Source organism: Pseudonaja textilis, chromosome 7 (assembly GCF_049901715.1).
Source record: "Pseudonaja textilis isolate UNSWEBS1 chromosome 7, rPseTex1.2, whole genome shotgun sequence".
Classification (NCBI taxonomy): domain Eukaryota; kingdom Metazoa; phylum Chordata; class Lepidosauria; order Squamata; family Elapidae; genus Pseudonaja; species Pseudonaja textilis.
Genome location: NC_141996.1, coordinates 60281486 through 60299928, shown reverse-complemented (window position 1 = coordinate 60299928; position 18443 = coordinate 60281486). Strand labels below are relative to the sequence as shown.

Here is an 18443-nt window from a genome sequence, read left to right as displayed (position 1 = left end):
AGTTCACAATAAAGCACAAAATAAAAGTAAATTGAAAACATTTAATGACAAGAAATGTATAAGATATATCATCTACATGTCAGCATTCCAGGAAAACAAACTCCAACAGCAAAACTCTGAGACAGGCATTTTCTCAAAGTTCCATTTTATTAGAGCTGCCATGGTGGTACATCTGGGAAAATCTGAATCTGAAACTTCTGGGTTTTCCTCCAATAATTAAAAATTACAAATCCATCCCCTGCACCCATCATTCCATCACATGCCCCAATCACTATCCGTTCCAACATGAGACATCCCAACCATTGCTCATCCAACTGCAGAAATAACATGATCTTGACGTTAGAGAAAAATGCTATTATGTCTAACTACATACACTCCATAAAATCCCCTCTCCCAAATTCCCAGGCTTAAAAATGTGGCAGTGTGGAAGCTTCTGGTGCTAATATGGCTTCCAAAGCTGACACTACAATAGCAGAACATACCTTCCATCCATACGGCCAGTGGTAGCTGGAGAATACTTTACTTCATAACATAACATTTCTTTCGGTTCAAGAACAAACTTGTTTTCACCACTGAGTATAATAGCATCTATTAATTCTACATCTAATTCCAGAACATCATCTGTAGGATTAGTTATTGGAATTCCAATGTCAATAGTATCCTAAGAGAGACAGAAGAAGAGATATCTTCAAACATTAGTAAAATGGCAGATAAATGTTTATTTGAAACAGTATTGAAATTCTCTACATAGTATGGATCTTCTTAGTTTATTTACTGATTGTATCTCATTAATGATGAAAATACATTCATTGACTCGAAAAGAGAAAGAATATAATAATGCAAGCAACAAATGGTAAAGAGAAAATGTCTCTGGGGTTTTAAAATCTCTATTTCACATGGCTTCAAACAAACAAAATGTTTCAGATATGAGAGATAATCACTTGTGTATGATAAACCTCAAGCAATGTACAAATGCCACTTCCTGGGAACGTGGCTAATTGAACACATGCCTGGGGAGAGATCTCCAAATGATTTTTCCATGGGGTGTATCTTCTGCCTTCTAACTGAAGGGACTGGCATCCCATCAGTTTTTATGACCCATCCAGTCAAGGTGTGTTGAAGAACTTCCCCTCAGAACCCTTCAATACTGCTGTAAGCTTGCAAACAGCTTCTGGAGTTGAACTCTGAAGCTATCTGCATGCCAAAAGCTGGGAGTGCAGGGGCTGCAATCTGTTTGGGGTTGAAGAAGCCACATCGTTTTGAAATTCACCTTTCAAACTGACAGTAAATTATGCCTTTCTCTTCTTAATCACCTTCAACAATTGTGAATATTTTAAAGTCAACTTAAAAGAGGCCCCTTCTAGCTACAGCCTGCTATAACTTTTTGAAGATTTGCACCACTTTAAGGATCTCTTTTTGTCTCAAAGAACATGAAAGAAGGCTGCTAAGGCAAGCCAAATAAGGAAATGTGCTGAGGAAAAAAAGCTAACAGAGAAAGATAAAGATTGAAAGCTGTGATTTTAGTTTACTATTCTAGTAACTGGTAGCTTGATTTTCTTAGCTATGGGTGGCTAAAATCTTCTGATTCTGATTAAAAGAGGAAGCCAAGATGTGGAGCAAAGTATTAGAGATATATTTGAAAGGTTTCTTAAATAAAATATGCTAATTTGTTGACCATCTATATTCTGATGATAAAAAAATCCTCTCAAATTACTCCTGAGATGTAAACACTTGGAGAATGTTACCAAACTACCAAGGCAACTTCACAAGAAGCTGAAAATGCAGAGCAGTTCATCACAGTTTTGGAAGAACCTGATATTAACTTTCACTATTATGGTTCAAATGTAAACTTTTCAACACAACTGAAAGAAGAGTGTCAGAAAAAAAGACAAATTTGGGACTTTTTCTCTAAGAACATTAACAAGGTTGAGGATCTAATTGTTGGCATTTGTAGCAATCCAGCCAGCACACAAACAAATAATTCAGCAGGACTCATTATATAAAAGAAACTTCTTTATATACAATAATATAAAACATGATGCATGTATACAGTACCCATGCAGCTCTTGCAACATGGTAGAAAGAAGAAGTAGCAAGTACAAGAACAAGCACTAGAACTCAAGCAAAGACAAATGAACTCTTTTTATACTCAGAACAGTTAAGCTAAGCCACGCCCAGGCTACAAGCCGTCTCGCATGGCTCACACAACAAATCCTGTATCTCATACAAAGAGATATTAATGAAATCTTCAGAATCCACACAAATTATGTAAGAAGACATAGATTACCAAAAGAGGTGCATGTGAGGTTCACCAGGAAGACACCGAGAAATAAAATATACAAAAGAATGAGAGACAAACCCATGAAGTACAAAGGGAGAGAAATCTTGACCCCAAAACAGATACCTAGGAAAATCAGAGAGCAGAGGAGACAGTATCAATTTTTAACAGCACAACTGATCAAATATAGTGTGACATTGGGGGACGGAGCCAGCTGTCAGGGAGAGAAGATGTGTGAGCAGGAGACTCTGCGAAGCACGATCTTCTAACTTCATTTTGCAGGACCTTTCAAGGTCAGAAGGAGGCTCGTAGGGTTTCTGAAGTGTAGGGGTGCCAAAGAACCTACACGGGCGATGGATCGTGTGGGAGAGTGGAGAGAACCTGGATCGAGCAAATGGACGAAGGACGATCAGGAATGGCTGCCCAAAGAAACTGGCAGCTGGTTGTACTATTGGTGAAATAGCAGAATGAAGGTGCATACGAAATTGACAATCTTAATAACTTTAAAGTGAATAAAATGGAAAGGGGTGCCAAAAGCAGAAAACCTGGCATTTGAAGCTAGCCCTAGCTAAGAGCGAATGGAGCAGCAAATTTTATGGCAGGCATAAAGATTGGAAGAAGATAGGGAAGCCAAGAAAGAGAAAAGATCTGGCGGCTAGACTGGGGAGAAGACTTGTGCATAGAAGAAAGGTGACTGGATTGGTGTTTGGAGTTGATGCAGGAAGTGAATCCTGGATTTAGTTTGGATAACGGAGACATTTGAGAGCATTAAGGAGCTGCTGAGGTGTGAGCCCTGTGGTGATTATGAGGAAGAAAAAGAAGAACTGAATGGATTTGAATTAAATGGATTTGAATTAAAAGCCTTAGAGAACTGATAATTGTGATTAAATAAGTGCGGAGACGGAATGGGATTTTCTTAACTTTTGCTTTACTCTTTCTTTTGAATTGATCTGAAACCTTTGAATAAAGAAACTTTGAACAAATTAAAATGGATGATACAGGGACAGTGAGGCGACAGTTTTGAAGATGATAAAGAGACATTGTAGTGCTTGGTGAGAGACACCTGCTGGACACTGAGCTGAAGCTGAATAGTAACAAGTAAAAAAAGGGGGGATACTTGGTTGCTTTTCTTTTTATGTTAAAGCTTCTGGGTTTTTTGACTCCTAAACCTTTGAATATATAGGATAATATAAGATAATATTATATGTAATTATAGAGTATATATAATACTTGTTTTTGGATTTAGATATTTATACATACTTGATATTAAGGTTTTATATATTTGTTTGATATAATACCTGATACAATTATACAAATATAAACTATATATTATATACTTTAGTAGTTAAGCCAATTAATATAATTATAAGGGTAATTATTTAATATTTTATGCTTTAACATATTGTTTTACTATATTATAGATTATTTAGATATACAAATATTGCCTTTAAGGATTGACTAACTGGGACTATCTAAAGTAATATTTTCTTAAAATTGATAACTACATATTGATTGTTAATATAGCTTAATATATTACTGAATATTTGATACTAGACTGGTCCTACCACCAATATAACTTACCTGATAGCTGATATAGAATTGACCTAAGAAAAAGAAGCCATCTATTGTAGTGTGTTGTGTTAAAAGTTAGAATCTACAGAGGTGGAGGGTTTTGAAAGGGAAGAGAAGAATTGTAAGAGGTGGTTGAAAAATAATATTATAGTAAAGCTATTTAATATGACAAGCAACACAAATTTGCCTAAAGTAGGACCTGGGAAAAAAAATACCCACACAAATATTGACAATGGCAACAACGGCAAGCCCCTCCATGAAGAGATCTATTGACGAAATAAGGGAGAGATAAAATTCAATAAAAGATTTACAAGGACTAATGTTGAGCATGCAAGAAATGTTATCAAAAAATCATGAAGATTTGAAGATTGAGATAGGATCAGTAAGATCTGAACTAAAAGAAAAAATTCAAATTATATATGTTACCAACAAGAGATGCGGAAAAATCAAGAAAGAATAGCGGAAATAGAGTCTAGAATGGAAAAAGAGGAAAAGAAAGTGGAAGACCTGACTGACAAGCTGATGCAAGCAAATAAGGACTTGGAATCTACAGTAATTTTTTTGGAAGCAGAAAAGGCAGCCCACTACTTGAGATTTCAAAATGTGAAGGAGGAAAAAGAGGAACATCTGCCGGACGTGATGGTGGATATAATTGCGAAAATACTAGGGACTAAAAAAGAAGAAATTGTTATGGAAATGGACGAAACGTATAGAGTGCAGATGAATTATGCAAGGAGGCACAATCTTCCTAGAGAAGTTTTCATGTCCGATTGATTAAGAAATCAACTTGTGATGAAATATTGCACAGAATGAGAGACGACCCAGCAGAATATAGTGGAAAGCAGATAATTGTCCTTAAACAGGTGCCAAGAAGAGTAAGGGATCTAAGGAGACCCTATCATTTTTTGACAGCAAAACTTTTAAAATATAATGTTAATTTTAGATGGTTGATGCCAAGGGGAATTGTGGTCAACTGGCAGGAGAAAAGATACCGATTAGACACACTTGATAAAGCGGAAGAGTTTTACGACCAACAATTTGTCAATGAAGAAGAGGCAACAGTGGAAGAAGTGGGGAAAGGAAAAGATTTGACAGAGGAAAGAGGAGCAGAAGCAACAAATAAGGAGAGCTCACTAGATAATAAGATAATAAGATAGATAATAAGGAGAGAAGATATGGAAGAAGAAAGGTGGAAGTATATGAAAGACAGGATACAGAACCTAGAGAAACTAAAGCAACAACAAGCACTAGACAAAGAAACAGATAGGAAAAGGGAGGGATGCGACATAATATCGATGAACATCAATGGTATAAATTCTCTGGCAAAAAGGAAAAAAATATTTCACAATTTACAAAATTTGAATGTGGATATAATAGCCATACAGGAAGTACACATAAAAGAAAAGATAAAATATTTGTAAAATAACAAAAAATTAGGGAAAGTTTTCGCGTTGTTAGACAAACAAAAGAAAAGAGGGGTGGTGTTATATATAAAAGACAAGATTTTGGCTAAATACATTTGTAAAGTTAAAGATGGCAGGATACTCATGGTGGAGATGAAATTAGAAAACAGAAAGATTCTTTTGGTAGAAATTTATGCTCCAAATGGCCTGCAGGAAAAGTTTTTTCAAAAATTGTATAACAAAATTAAGGAAATACACTATGAAGAGATATGCATTCTAGGTGATTTTAATGCAATCATAGATAAAACAATGGATTATAAAGGTGAGAATAAGAGAATAAGAAAGAAAAAGGTATTACCGAAAAATTTTCATGATTTGACAAGGGAAGCTAAGATTTATGACGCATGGAGAGAACACCACCCAGATTAAAAACAATTTACTTTTTACTCCACTAGACATCAGTCTTGGTCGAGATATGGCGTGGATGCCTAAGAATCTTATTTCAGAAATAATCAAAATAGAAATTGAACCAAGTCTGTGGGCAGATCATAGTTATATTAAGTTTAGCTGGAAAGATTGACCTAAGCCCTCAAGATGGACTTTGCAAAGAGAATTCTAAAGGAGGAGGAATTTAAAATTAAAATGGAAAAAGAAATGAAGCTCTTCTTTAAAGAGAACAAAGAAGAAGATACATCCCTACAAAACACCTGGGATACGATGAAAGCATTTATGAGAAGGGTGGTGATAAGCTAGAGGGCAAATAAAAACAAGGAAAAGAAACAACAATGAAAAATATTAGAAACAGAATATAGAAACTTGGAGATGAAGCTACAAGAAGAGCCAAAACAGAAAGAGATAAAATTACAAATAGATTTAACAAACCATAAAATAAATTTGCTGGAAAAAGAAGAATTAGCCCAAAAAGTGAAGAGAATAAAACAAAATACATTTGAGAATGTCAATAAACCAGGAAGATGGCTAGCCTGTAAATTGAAAAAACAAGCAGAAAAGAGATGGATCACTATGCTGCAAGACAATCAGGTGGAGATATGCTATCAAGAAGAAGCGAAAAGAAATATAACTCAGAAATTCTATGAGGTTCTATATAAAAGAAGAAGAATACTTAATGGAAGAAAAAGGGATAAATTGCCTTAAAAAAGCAGACCTTCCAAGAATATCAGAAGAAGAAAAAAGTATGTTGAATGGAAAAAAAATCTCCCCCCCCCCAATTTTATTGGTTTTTAAAAACAAACATAAACAAACAAAACATAAAAACATCAAGCTATCTTCCATAGGTGTACATACAGTGCACCGGTTGGTTTACAAATTGTTTTGTGCTTCCATTTCGTAGTCTTCAATTACAATTACATTACATATAATCTCATATTGTCAATCAAAAATTAAATAGTATCATTAGTATCATTATTAATCAATCATTTGACTATACTTTTAGTGATTCATGTTTTACAAGATAACCATAATTTACTTAGATCTTATAACAGTTCATATTACCATCCCAAATCTATCCTAAAATCATTTTGTAGATCTAATAAGAAGTACATCTTTGTATATTTATTATTTTCTAAAAGTCTACATAATTCATTACTGTACTTTATTGTCTAACCATTGATAGAAAAGATTCCAAATTTTATAAAAAAAATTATCCTCTTGTTCTCTAATTTCAAATGTCAATCTACTCATTTCAGCACATTCCAATATTTTCTTAATGATTTCCTCCTGTGATGGTATTTTCTCATTTTTCCAGTTTTTAGCAAATACAATCCTAGCTGCTGTTAATACAATTACAATCAGGTATTTCAAGTCTTTACTATATATTTCAGGTAAAATTCCCAATAAAAAAATCTCTGGTTTCAAGTAACTTGTTCTTCTTCTAGTTTAATTTCTAATAAATATCCATACAATTTTTTAATCATCTTTTCATCAGTACCTGTCAAAATCTTATCTAAGTCAGTCAGTTTATCATAGAAACCTTCTGTTTTAGAATCTTTATCAGACCTTGAATGTATTTACGCATATGAAAACCAATTCATCTTTATACCTTGTTCCTCTAGTTTTTGTATAGATTAAAGTTCACCCTTTTCATTAATATTTCACCATATCTGTTTGTTCCTTTTTGTATATTATAGGATAAGAAAATGCTTCAATAGTCGATAACCAGACTGGAATTTTAAAATAACATTGTCTTTTAATCTTCTCCTAGTTTAACCACAGAGACTCCTGTATATAATGTCTTCTAAAATACCCCTGTGTTTTAGTTCCTTTGTACCATAAAAAAGCATGCCACTCCAACAACAAATCATGTCCTTCTAATGTCAACAATCTAGTATTTCTTAGTGTTATCCATTCCTTAACCCACACCAGATTTGTAGCTTGGTAGTACAACTCCCAATTGGGCAAACCAAATCCTCCTCTAATTCTAGTATCTTGCAAAAGTTTTAACTTTATTCTCGCTTTCTTACCTTGCCATATATATTTCAACACAATTTTATTTAAATCTTCAAAGTTGTCTTTTCCAAGCCTAATTGGAATTGTTTGAAACAAATATAAAATTCTGGGTAATATATTCATCTTGATTGTTGAAATTCTCCCTATTAGTGACAGTTGTAAGTTTTCCCATTTCGCCAAATCTAGCGCTATCTGCTGTTTAAGTTTAATATAATTATTCTCTTTTAATGTACTACATCTTGCTGTCAAATATATCCCCAAGTACTTGATCTTATTTGTGACCTGAATTTTCAATAGGTCTGCCAGTTCTTCCTTTTGTCTTAATAGCATATTCTTTGTCAAGATCTTTGTCTTATTTTTATTTATTTTCAAACCAGCCACCTTTCCATATGTCTCTATCTTTTCTATCAATTTTGATGCCGTTTCTAAAGGGTCTTCTAAGATGAAAACCAGATCATCCCCAAATGCTTGCAGCTTAAATTCTTCCTTTTTGATTTTCATTCCTTTTATATTCTTTTCATCTCTAATGTTTCTGTTTAAAACTTCCAAAGTTAACACAAACAACAAAGGTGATAGTGGGCACCCTTGTCTTGTTCCTTTTCTTATATTAATAGAGTCTGTCAGTTCTTTGCCATTTGCTTATAGTATATAGTATATAGTTTGCTTATAGTATATAAACCTTTGCTGTTTGCTTATAGTATATAGCTTCTATTGCTTGAATAAATTTTCTAGCAAAACCCATCTGTTCCAACAGTAATAACATGAATCGCCAATTCACATTGTCAAATGCTTTCTGTATATCTAGAAATATCAGAGCCAATTGTTTTTCAGGATGTGCCTCGTAGTATTCCAAGGTATCCAAGATTACTCGCATATTGTCTTTAATTTGTCTCTTTGGCAGAAATCCATTTTGATCAGGATGGATAAAATTATTTAAATATTTTTAAAGTCTTTCTGTCAATATTGAAGCAAAGATTTTATAATCTGCATTTAGTAGAGAAATGGCTCTATAGTTCTTAATTTGTAATGGGTCAGCCTCCTCTTTTGGAATAAGTGTAATATAGGCTTCTGACTATGATTTAGGTATCTTCTTCTTTAACATAACTTCATTCATAACTTCTAGCAATGGAAAATTCAATGATTCTTGTAATGTTTTGTAAAATTCTGCCGGAAGTCCATCAATAAAATTGCTTACCGGCTTCCGGTTTGAAGTCTCTTCAGTGACAGACAGAATTCCACGATCATGTGCAGGTTCGGTCTGGGCTCACTGCTGGAGCAACCCCAGCTGGCTGGTTTCGGGGCTAAGCCACCCCATACAGGTGGTGAAGAGGGGGGAGACCACCAGCAGGGTTGAGGAGAGCCACATCTCTCCTCCTCAGCTGGCCATTACTCCCTTTCCCAAAGGTGGTTGCAGCGGTGGTCAGAAATGGCCACCACAAAGAAGAACTCGACCGGAAAAGAATGTGCAGGAGGAAGATAAGAAGTGAAAGTTTTAGTTGACCGGGTTAAATTGTAAAAGCAGCAACTAAGGTACCCTGGAATTTAAACTTACAAAAAAATAACATTGCTCCCAAAGAAGAGTCAGAAGCAGCGAAGGAAAGTGAAAAGGGAAAGGTTTTTTTTTTTTCCTTCTCTTCCCTTCCCTATACTGACAACTAAGAGACTTAAATAAGAAATTGGAAAAAAACCACTTTGACATCAACAGGCAATTAAGCTGAAAATAAAACAAAATGTCAAAGGGATAATAAAGATTTCTGAACACTAATTTTTTTTTTCATAAGCAGGAAGGGAGAGAAAAAGAATAAGGGCAGGATCTGGGAGAGGGAGGAGACTGCCTGGAATTAAAAAGAGTCTACAGTAAAACTTCAATAAGACTTCTAAAAGATACATTTTAACTGAAACTTTGTAACTAAACAGTAACCCCAGGAAGAGAAAGTGAAAAAAAGAGCAAAAACAAACAGCCTGCGTGTATTTGGATTATTTGGTCATCTTTGGATTCTTGATTATTACATTTGAATGACTAAAATTAATCGGGTGGTTGTTTAAAAATTTATACAATGGCATCACTTCTAGATGAATTGAAAATGGAGCTTAAAAAGTACAGAGAAGGTGCACAAGAAGGAAAGGGTTCTTTTGGCTTCATTTTTCAATTCTTAGAAATGGAGATTTGGAACTATGAGAAACAACAAGAAACGTCTGCAAAACAAGAAGACTGGGACAAAGAAGAAGCCACCTTTAATGAACAAGTTATTTTATGTAGGGAAGAAAAAGGAAAGGGGAAACGAGAATGGAGAATTTAAGACTTAAAAAAACAACCAAAGAAAAGAAAAATAATTTGAAAAGTAAGTATAATACTGGAAAGCAACAGAAAAGGGGAATACAGAAGAGAGAAATAGAGATAGAGAGACAAGGGGATAAAAGGGGGAGAGAGAAGAAGAGGAGAAGAAGAAGAAGGAAAGGAAAAAAAGTTACAAAGGACCGGAACAAGATATAAAGAAACAGGACCTATTTAGAAATAATGGGTGAAAATTTAACTGAAAAAGGGATTCTGTAAAGGTACATAAGATTGTATTGTTATATTAGTAATAGAAATAACTTTAAAAAATTGGAAACAATGTATGATTAAAATGAAGGTAAAATAGTGTAATTTAGTGAAATGTTTGTGAATAAAATAAGTGAAATAAAATAAATGAGAAAATTGAATTAGGAAGGAACGGGAACATCTTAATTAGTTAATGTTTTATAAAATATAAGTGAAGAGGGGGCGGAATTAATTGTGGAAAGCTTATAATTGTTCCCATAGAAATATGATATTTAATTGAAAAGTAATGGTAAAAAAGTTAAGATTTTAATGAATATTAACATTAATGATAGAATTGAATTGGAATGGAATGTGTTGTTTTAATTACATACATTTATAAAAAAAATTCTTTTTTTAAGAATATAGTGTGTATTTTAAGAATGTACCAAGCAGAATCTGAATGGAAGTTATATATTATATTGAATGTTATAACTTTAGGGTATATATTGAAGCCTAAATAAGAGTTAAATGGATAAACTTAAAAGATATAAAGGCGTCATACTCCAATCAGTAACTAAAGGAGAAATTTTGTTTAATGAGAAAAGATAATAGATAATTGAAACAGGACAGACAAAAAATATAAATATAATGATTTGAATTGAGAAGAGATAATTAAAATAAAATTGAGAAAATTAAAAGAGGGGAGAAGCTATGCTGAAAATGTAAAACAGTAATAAGAAATGGAATAGAATATAAAAATGAGCATGAAGTCAAATTTGAGTCTGTACGAAGAAATGTTAACCCGGGATTACGCTACTTTCAAAAAAGATGTTTTATTTGTATTTTTTTTCTTTGTGAAAACTCAAATAAAATTTATCAAAAAAAAAATAGAAATAGCTTACCAAGAGAAGTTCACATTAGATTTACAAAGAAAGCCATTAAAATGCAAATATTGCAAGTGGCAAAAGAGAAAACGTTGAAATATAAAGACAAGGAGATTGTGGTCTTGAAACAAATACCCAGAAGAGTGAGAGAGATGAGAAGAGAATACCGATTCCTGACTAAAATGCTACTTAAGAAAGAGGTGAATTATAGATGGCTGATTCCAGAAGGTTTAATGTTCACATGGCAAGAACAGAGACATAGAACTGACTCAATTGAGAAAGCGGAATTATTTTATACAGAATCTTTTGGAGGGAAAGAGGAAGAGACAGAAAAAGAGATCTCACTAATTGAATTTCAAGAGGACTGCCAAATGGCAACTGAAAAAGAAGAAGGTGCAGTAGGTGGAAAGGTGGAAGCCAAAGAACAACGTGAACTAAGATCTACGAGAGCTGCTAAACTTAACTACAAAATATAACCATGGAAGAGAAAAAACTGATTACAATTAATATAAATGGACTTAACTCAGCCATTAAAAGAAGGAAAACTGTTCATAAATTAGAGAAATTAAAATTTGATATAATTTGTCTACAAGAAGTACATATTAAAAAACAAGATGAACAATTGTTGATACAGCCAAAATTAGGGAAAATAGTTACTTCCTTGACACAATGTAAGAAAAGAGGAGTGGTTTTATATATTAAAGAGACCACCCCAGAAAAATTGATCTATACCGATGATGATGGAAGAATACTAATGGTGGAAATAATGGACAATAATATGAAAACACTCCTGAAAACAAGAATTCTACAAAAAATTACATATGAAAATAATTGAACTGGACTATGCTAATATAGAGATTTTAATGGAAGTGTAGACAATAAATTGGACTATACAGTACAGAAAACAATAAACCAAAACAGAAAGACTCTCCCTAAATCTTTTTTTAAAATGGTAGATGAAATAAACTTAAAAGATACATGGAGAGAAAGAAATGCTAAAACTAAACAATACACCTTCTATTCAAATAGACACTTATCATGGTCCAGAATAGATATGATATGGATGTCAACAGAATTAACATCTAACATTCAAGAAATAAATATTGAAACAAGTACTTGGGCAGATCACAATCCAATGACAATTAAATGGAAAGAAGATCTAGATGGATGTTAAATAATACTATTTTAAAGGAAAAAGACTTCACACAGTGGATGGAGAAAGAATTGCCTTTTTTCTTTAGAGAAAACAAAAAAGAAGATACATCAATTCAGAATGTATGGGATACAATGAAGGCATATGTTAGAGGCTTGATAATAGACTATACAAGGAAAAGCAATACTATGAAAAGGCTAGCCTCTAAGGCCCTAGAGGATGAGCATAAAAGACTTGAAAAAGAGCTACAGAAAATGCCACAGAAAAAGGACATCAAGCTAAAAATGGATATAATTAAACACAAAATGGATCAAATAGAAAAAGAAGAATTAGCACAGAAAATTAGAGGTGCTAAACAGAACTACTTTGAAGACGCAAACAAACCAGGTAGATGGTTAGCATACAAACTGAGAAAGGAGAAAGAGTCAAGGAAAATATTGCAATTAATAGATGACCAAGGCCAAGTTTGCTATGGTAGTAAAGAGAAGAAGGAAATCATTCGAGACTTCTATGGGAAATTATATATGCAAGAGAATATTGATGAGGAAAGAGTTAAACAGTACTTACAGAATGCTAATTTACCTCAGATACCTAAAGAGACTGAAACAATGTTAGAAAGCAATATAACGATGATGGAGTTAACTGAAGCACTCAAGAAGCAAAATAATGGAAAGGCACCAGGTCCAGTTGTTGAACTTCTTTAGTTATCCATGCCACCTCTTCTCTTTTTTTTATTTTAACAACAAAAACAAACAAAACCATCTTTCAATTTTACAGTGTGTTGGTTAAGTACATATATCTTGTGTGCATAATAACATTATTGTACATTTCTTACTTAATTATATTTATAAACCATTCTAATCAACATTTTATATCATATTGTTCAATTATTATATTATCATTGACATTATAATCATTATCTTTTAAGAACATATATCATCCTTACTAAGTTATATTCATTCTCTTACTCATTCAAGATTAATCAATTATAGTATATTATTACTGTTACCACATATTTCATTTTCTTATTCTTCTATCTAACCATCCATACAATAAATCCCAAACCTTATAATATCTTTTTCCTCCTGTTCTCTAATTGCCATTGTTAGTCTACTAATTTCCACACATTCCATTATTTTCTTATTCATTTCCTTCTCTGTCAGAATTTTCTCATTTTCCCAATTTTGTGCAAATACAATTCTAGCTGCTGTTAATACATTAATAATCAAATATGTTCTCTCTATTATACCTTCAGGCCTAATTCCCAATAAAAATATCTCTGGTTTTAAATCTATATGTTGCTTTATCATTTTTTCCAACCAGATGTGTATTCTAGTCCAGGATCTTTTACCTTCAATGCATGTCCACCACATATGGTAACATGATCCAGGTATCTGATGACATTTCCAACATTTTGCCGATTTGTCTTTACACATCTTCACTATTCTTGCCGCCTTTAAAACACTTTATACAATTCTCTTAATAGGCCGCTGACATTGTTAGTGTTTAATTTCTTGTCCATAGTTTCTGCCATTTACCCAAATCTATCCCATATCCAAATTTTTTCCATTATGCAATCATTGTTTCTTTAACTTGCTGCTCTTCTAATTTCATTCCCAATAAATAACCATATTTTAATCATCCTATCTTCAGTGCCTGTTAAGGTTTTATATAGTTCAATCAATTCTGTATAAAACCCATCCATCTTACTATCTTCTTCATATATTGAATGTATTTGCAAATATGAATACCAATCTATATTGGTATTCATATTTAATGTTCATTTAATTCTTGCTTTGTTTTGAGTTCACCCTTTTCATTTATAATTTCCTTATATTTAATAATATGTTCCATTTTAAAAACATTTGGATATGCAAATGCCTCTGTTGATAACCAGACTGGTATTTTCATACAATGGTACTCCCTTATTTTCTCCCATACTGTTAATAAAGCGTCCCTGATATAATATGCCTTACTTTTACTATACCATAGGAATGCATGCCACCCCAATTGCAGATCATGGCCTTCTAATGTTAACAATTTAACATTTTTTCAATACAATCCATTCTTTCATCCACATCAATATTGCTGCCTGATAATTTAATTCCCAATAGGGTAAACTAAAACCTCCTCTCATTCTTATGTCCTGCAACAATGTTATCTTAATTTTTGTCTTTTTTCCTTGCCAAATAAATTTCAGCATCATTTTATTTAAGTCCGCAAAATATTTTTTCCTCAATTTTATTGGAATTGTCTGGAAATCAGTATAGTATTTTTGGGAGTATGTTCATTTTAATCGTCACTATTTTCCCTGTTAAGGATAGTTGTAAATTTTTCCATTTTTCCAAGTCTGTCACAATTTGTTGTTTCAATCTGTCATAATTATTCTCTTTAAGAGTTCCACATCCTGCTGTCATTTGTATCCCAAAGTATTTCACTTTTTTTGTGATCTGGATATTTAATCTGTCCATTAATATTTTCTTTTGTTTTTCTTTCATATTCTTCAATAGAATCTTAGTTTTTTCCTTATTTATTTTCAATCCTGCAACCTCTCTATATTATTCTATCTTTTCTATTAACTTAGGACCAGTTTCCAATGGTTCTTCCAGTATAAAAACCAGATCATCTGCAAATGCTTGTAGTTTATAGTCCTTTTTTATTTTCATTCCCTTTATTTCTTCATTTTTCTTAATATTTCTGTTCAGTACTTTCAGGGTTAATACAAATAACAATGGCAACAGTGGACATTCTTGCCTAGTTCCTTTTTGGATATTAATATTATCTGTCAGGTCTCCATTTATCATTACTCTTGCTGTTTGCTTATTGTATATTGCCTCAATTGCCTATCTCCAAATCCCATCTCCTCCAATTGCGACAGCATAAATTGCCAGTTAACATTGTCAAAAGCTTTCTGTGCATCAAAAAAAACCAGAGCCATTTGTTTCTCTGGATGTGCTTCATAATATTCCAGTGTGTTCAATATTATCCTCATATTGTTTTTTATTTGTCTCTTGGGTAGGAATCCATTTTGATCTGAGTGTATAAAGTGATTCTTTTTTTAATAATTTTATTAATGGACAACAAACAGAAAAAAAAACATTTAAAGCAATATTAATCATCTTTGCTAGAGTTACTCCTTTCTTTTTTTAAACCAGTGGTAAAACTTCTCCCAAATTCTGTAATAATCAGATTCAGTCTTATCTTTTAATTCTTGAGTTAGTCTATCCATTTCAGTGCACAACCAAATTTTTCTAATTATTTCCATCTCTTGTGGCATATCATTTCCTTTCCATCTCTGGACAAGAGCTAATCTCGTGGCAGTAGTGACATGGATTATTAAATATATTATCTCTTTATTATATTTCCCCACATTGATTCCCAATAAGAAAATTTCAGGTCTGAACTCTTGTTTTAATTTTACACATCTCTTCTAACCAGTTTCTGATTTTGAGCCAATATATTTGGGCTTTTTCACATTTCCACCATACATGGTAATATGTTCCAATTTCTTTATTGCACTTCCAGCATTTAGGAGATAATTTAGGATACATTTTTGCTAGTTTTGATGGCGGGATGTGCCATCGATAAAACATTTTTAGTAAATTTTCTTTATATGATGCTGCCAGGGTAATTTTCCTATTCCTATCCCATAAAATTTGCCAATTGTCCAGATCTATACCATATCCAAAATCTTTCATCCAGGCCAGCATCGTTTCTTTCACCTTTTCCTCTTCCAATTTACATTCCAATAGTACTTTATAATTTTTTTAATCAATTTCTCTTCCACTCCTAATAATATTTTATCTAATTCTGTTTTCCGTTTACTAATACCCCATTCTTTACTATACCTTGACTGTAATTGTAAGTAGGTCCACCATTCTATCTCAAATCCCAAATCTTTCAGCTCCTGTCTTGTTTTTAAGTTACCCTTCTCATCTAATATGTCCTCATATGTAATTACCTGTCTTTGTCGCAATAAATGTGGGTACATTAACGCTTCCAATGTAGATAGCCAAGTTGGTATTTCAACATAGAATTGAGATTTAGTTTTGTTCCATGCACTTAGTAAGGTCTGCCTAATTTTGTGCCTTTGGAAATAACCATGAATTTGGTGTTTGTCCTGCCACAAAAAGGCATGCCACCCTGCCTGTATGTTATATCCTTCTAATGTTAATATTCTTTTGTTTTTAACACTTATCCAATTTTTAATCCAGGTCAGAGTGGCCGTTCTATAGTATATTTCCCAGTCCGGTAAACCAAATCCTCCCCTTTCAGTAGCATCCTGTAACAATTTCAGTCTAATTCTTTTTTCCCTGTCAAATAAATTTTGATACTAACTTATCCAATTTATTTTTAAAAAATTCTAATTTTATTGGAGCATTTTGGAATAGAAACAGTAATTTTGGTAATATGTTCATTTTTATTGATGCAATTCTCCCCATAAGAGAAAGTCTTAGATTGTTCCATTTTCTGAAGTCTTCAGCTATTTTTTAATTAGTATAGTTATCCTCTTTAAGTGTTGTACATTTTGTCGAAATTACAATTCCCAAATATTTAATTTTGTTTGTCATATGAATGTCCATTATCATGAAGTTTTCTTTTTGTATATTTGTCATATTTTAGTATTTTAGTTTTTTCCTTATTAATTTTTAGCCCCAATACTTCACCAAATTCCTCTAATTTCTCTATTAGTTTTAGTCCTGAATTTTGCGGATCTCCTAAAATAAAAACTAAATCGTCAGCAAAGGCTTGTAGTTTATATTCTTCTTTATTTATTTTATTTTATTTCCAGTTATTTTCTAATTATTCTCGTTAGTGCCTCTAAAGTCAAAATAAATAATAATGGTGATAATGGACATCCCTGCCTCGTTCCTTTTTGTATTTCAAATTTGTCTGTTGTATGGTCATTTATCTTAACTTGTTGTTTATCATATATGGCAGCTACTACATTTAGAAACTTTTGCCCCAAATCCATATACTTAATTTGTTGCAGAACAAAACTTCGTTTTACATTATCAAAGGACTTTTTAGCTTTTTATGCTACCTGTTCTCCACTACGGTCTTCATAATACTCTATGGTATCTAAAATTGTCCCAATATTATTGCTATGTGGAAGGAAGCCATTTTGGTCTGTGTGTATAAATTTATTTAGTATTTTCTTGAGTCTTTCTGCTATTTTTTTTTTTTGTAAAGTTTTATTAATTTACAAAAAACAATACACAAACAAAACGTAAGACATAAGAACATAAAACATCTTTTTCAACAGCTACTTAAGAAAAACAAATAAAACATCTCATTTGAATACAATATAATTCTAAATTATCACATTTCAACGCATAACTTAATAAGCATCTTATATATTCAACTTCATATCTTATTACTGTTTTCCACCTTCTTACTATTTCTTCCTTTATTTCTATTCAGTTTTATTCATTCATATATTTCATCTTACTATATTTCATATTGTTACTACTTCATATGTTCTTATCCGATATTACTCCTCGAAAAAAACAAATATAAACTAACAAACACATAACATAAAGAAAAAAAAATATAAGACTTCTTTTTAGAAAGCGGCTTAACCCCGGGTTTTAACTTTTGGTACAGACTTAAATTAAATTCATGCTCAGCTTATATACTATTTCATATCCTATTAAAGATTCTACATTTTACAGATATCTTCTCCCTTTTTTTCGCTCTCTTAATTCTACTCTATTTACTTAATCTCAATTTAAATCATTTCACTTGTATTTTTTGTCTGTTCTTTTTCAATCATCTATTTATCTTTCTCTTAAACACAATCTTGTCCCTGTAATAACTGGTTGAAGTATGACACCTTTCTATTTTCCCCCCAAATTCAACGCTTAAAATTAAATGTTATTTCTATTCTGATTCCGCTTAGTACGTTCTAAATACCATTTAAAGAAAAAAACAAACAAACGTAATATTCTTATAAATATTAAAGATAGTATTCCCTAACAAATTAGTTAAATACACATCAATTACACAATCCCTACAATATTCTATTAACACATATTTCAGGTACAAATATAAAATGCAATCTTGTGTACCTTTGCATAATCTCTATTAAAACTTTATTTTACCCCTTGTCTCTGAAAAAAAGTTGCTTATAAACAAAACAAACAACATCTTGTTTAAATTCCTT

At 32.2% G+C, this 18443-nt stretch overlaps 1 protein-coding gene across 1 annotated transcript in view; it reads right to left on the bottom strand.

The window, feature by feature from the left end:
- Window positions 1-18443, bottom strand: part of CFAP47 (cilia and flagella associated protein 47) — a 410718-nt gene that overhangs the window by 205018 nt on the left and 187257 nt on the right. The window contains exon 29 of the mRNA XM_087937909.1: window positions 483-661. Within this exon, the coding sequence (XP_087794035.1) occupies window positions 483-661 (179 nt within the window). The remainder of the gene's footprint in view (window positions 1-482; window positions 662-18443) is intronic.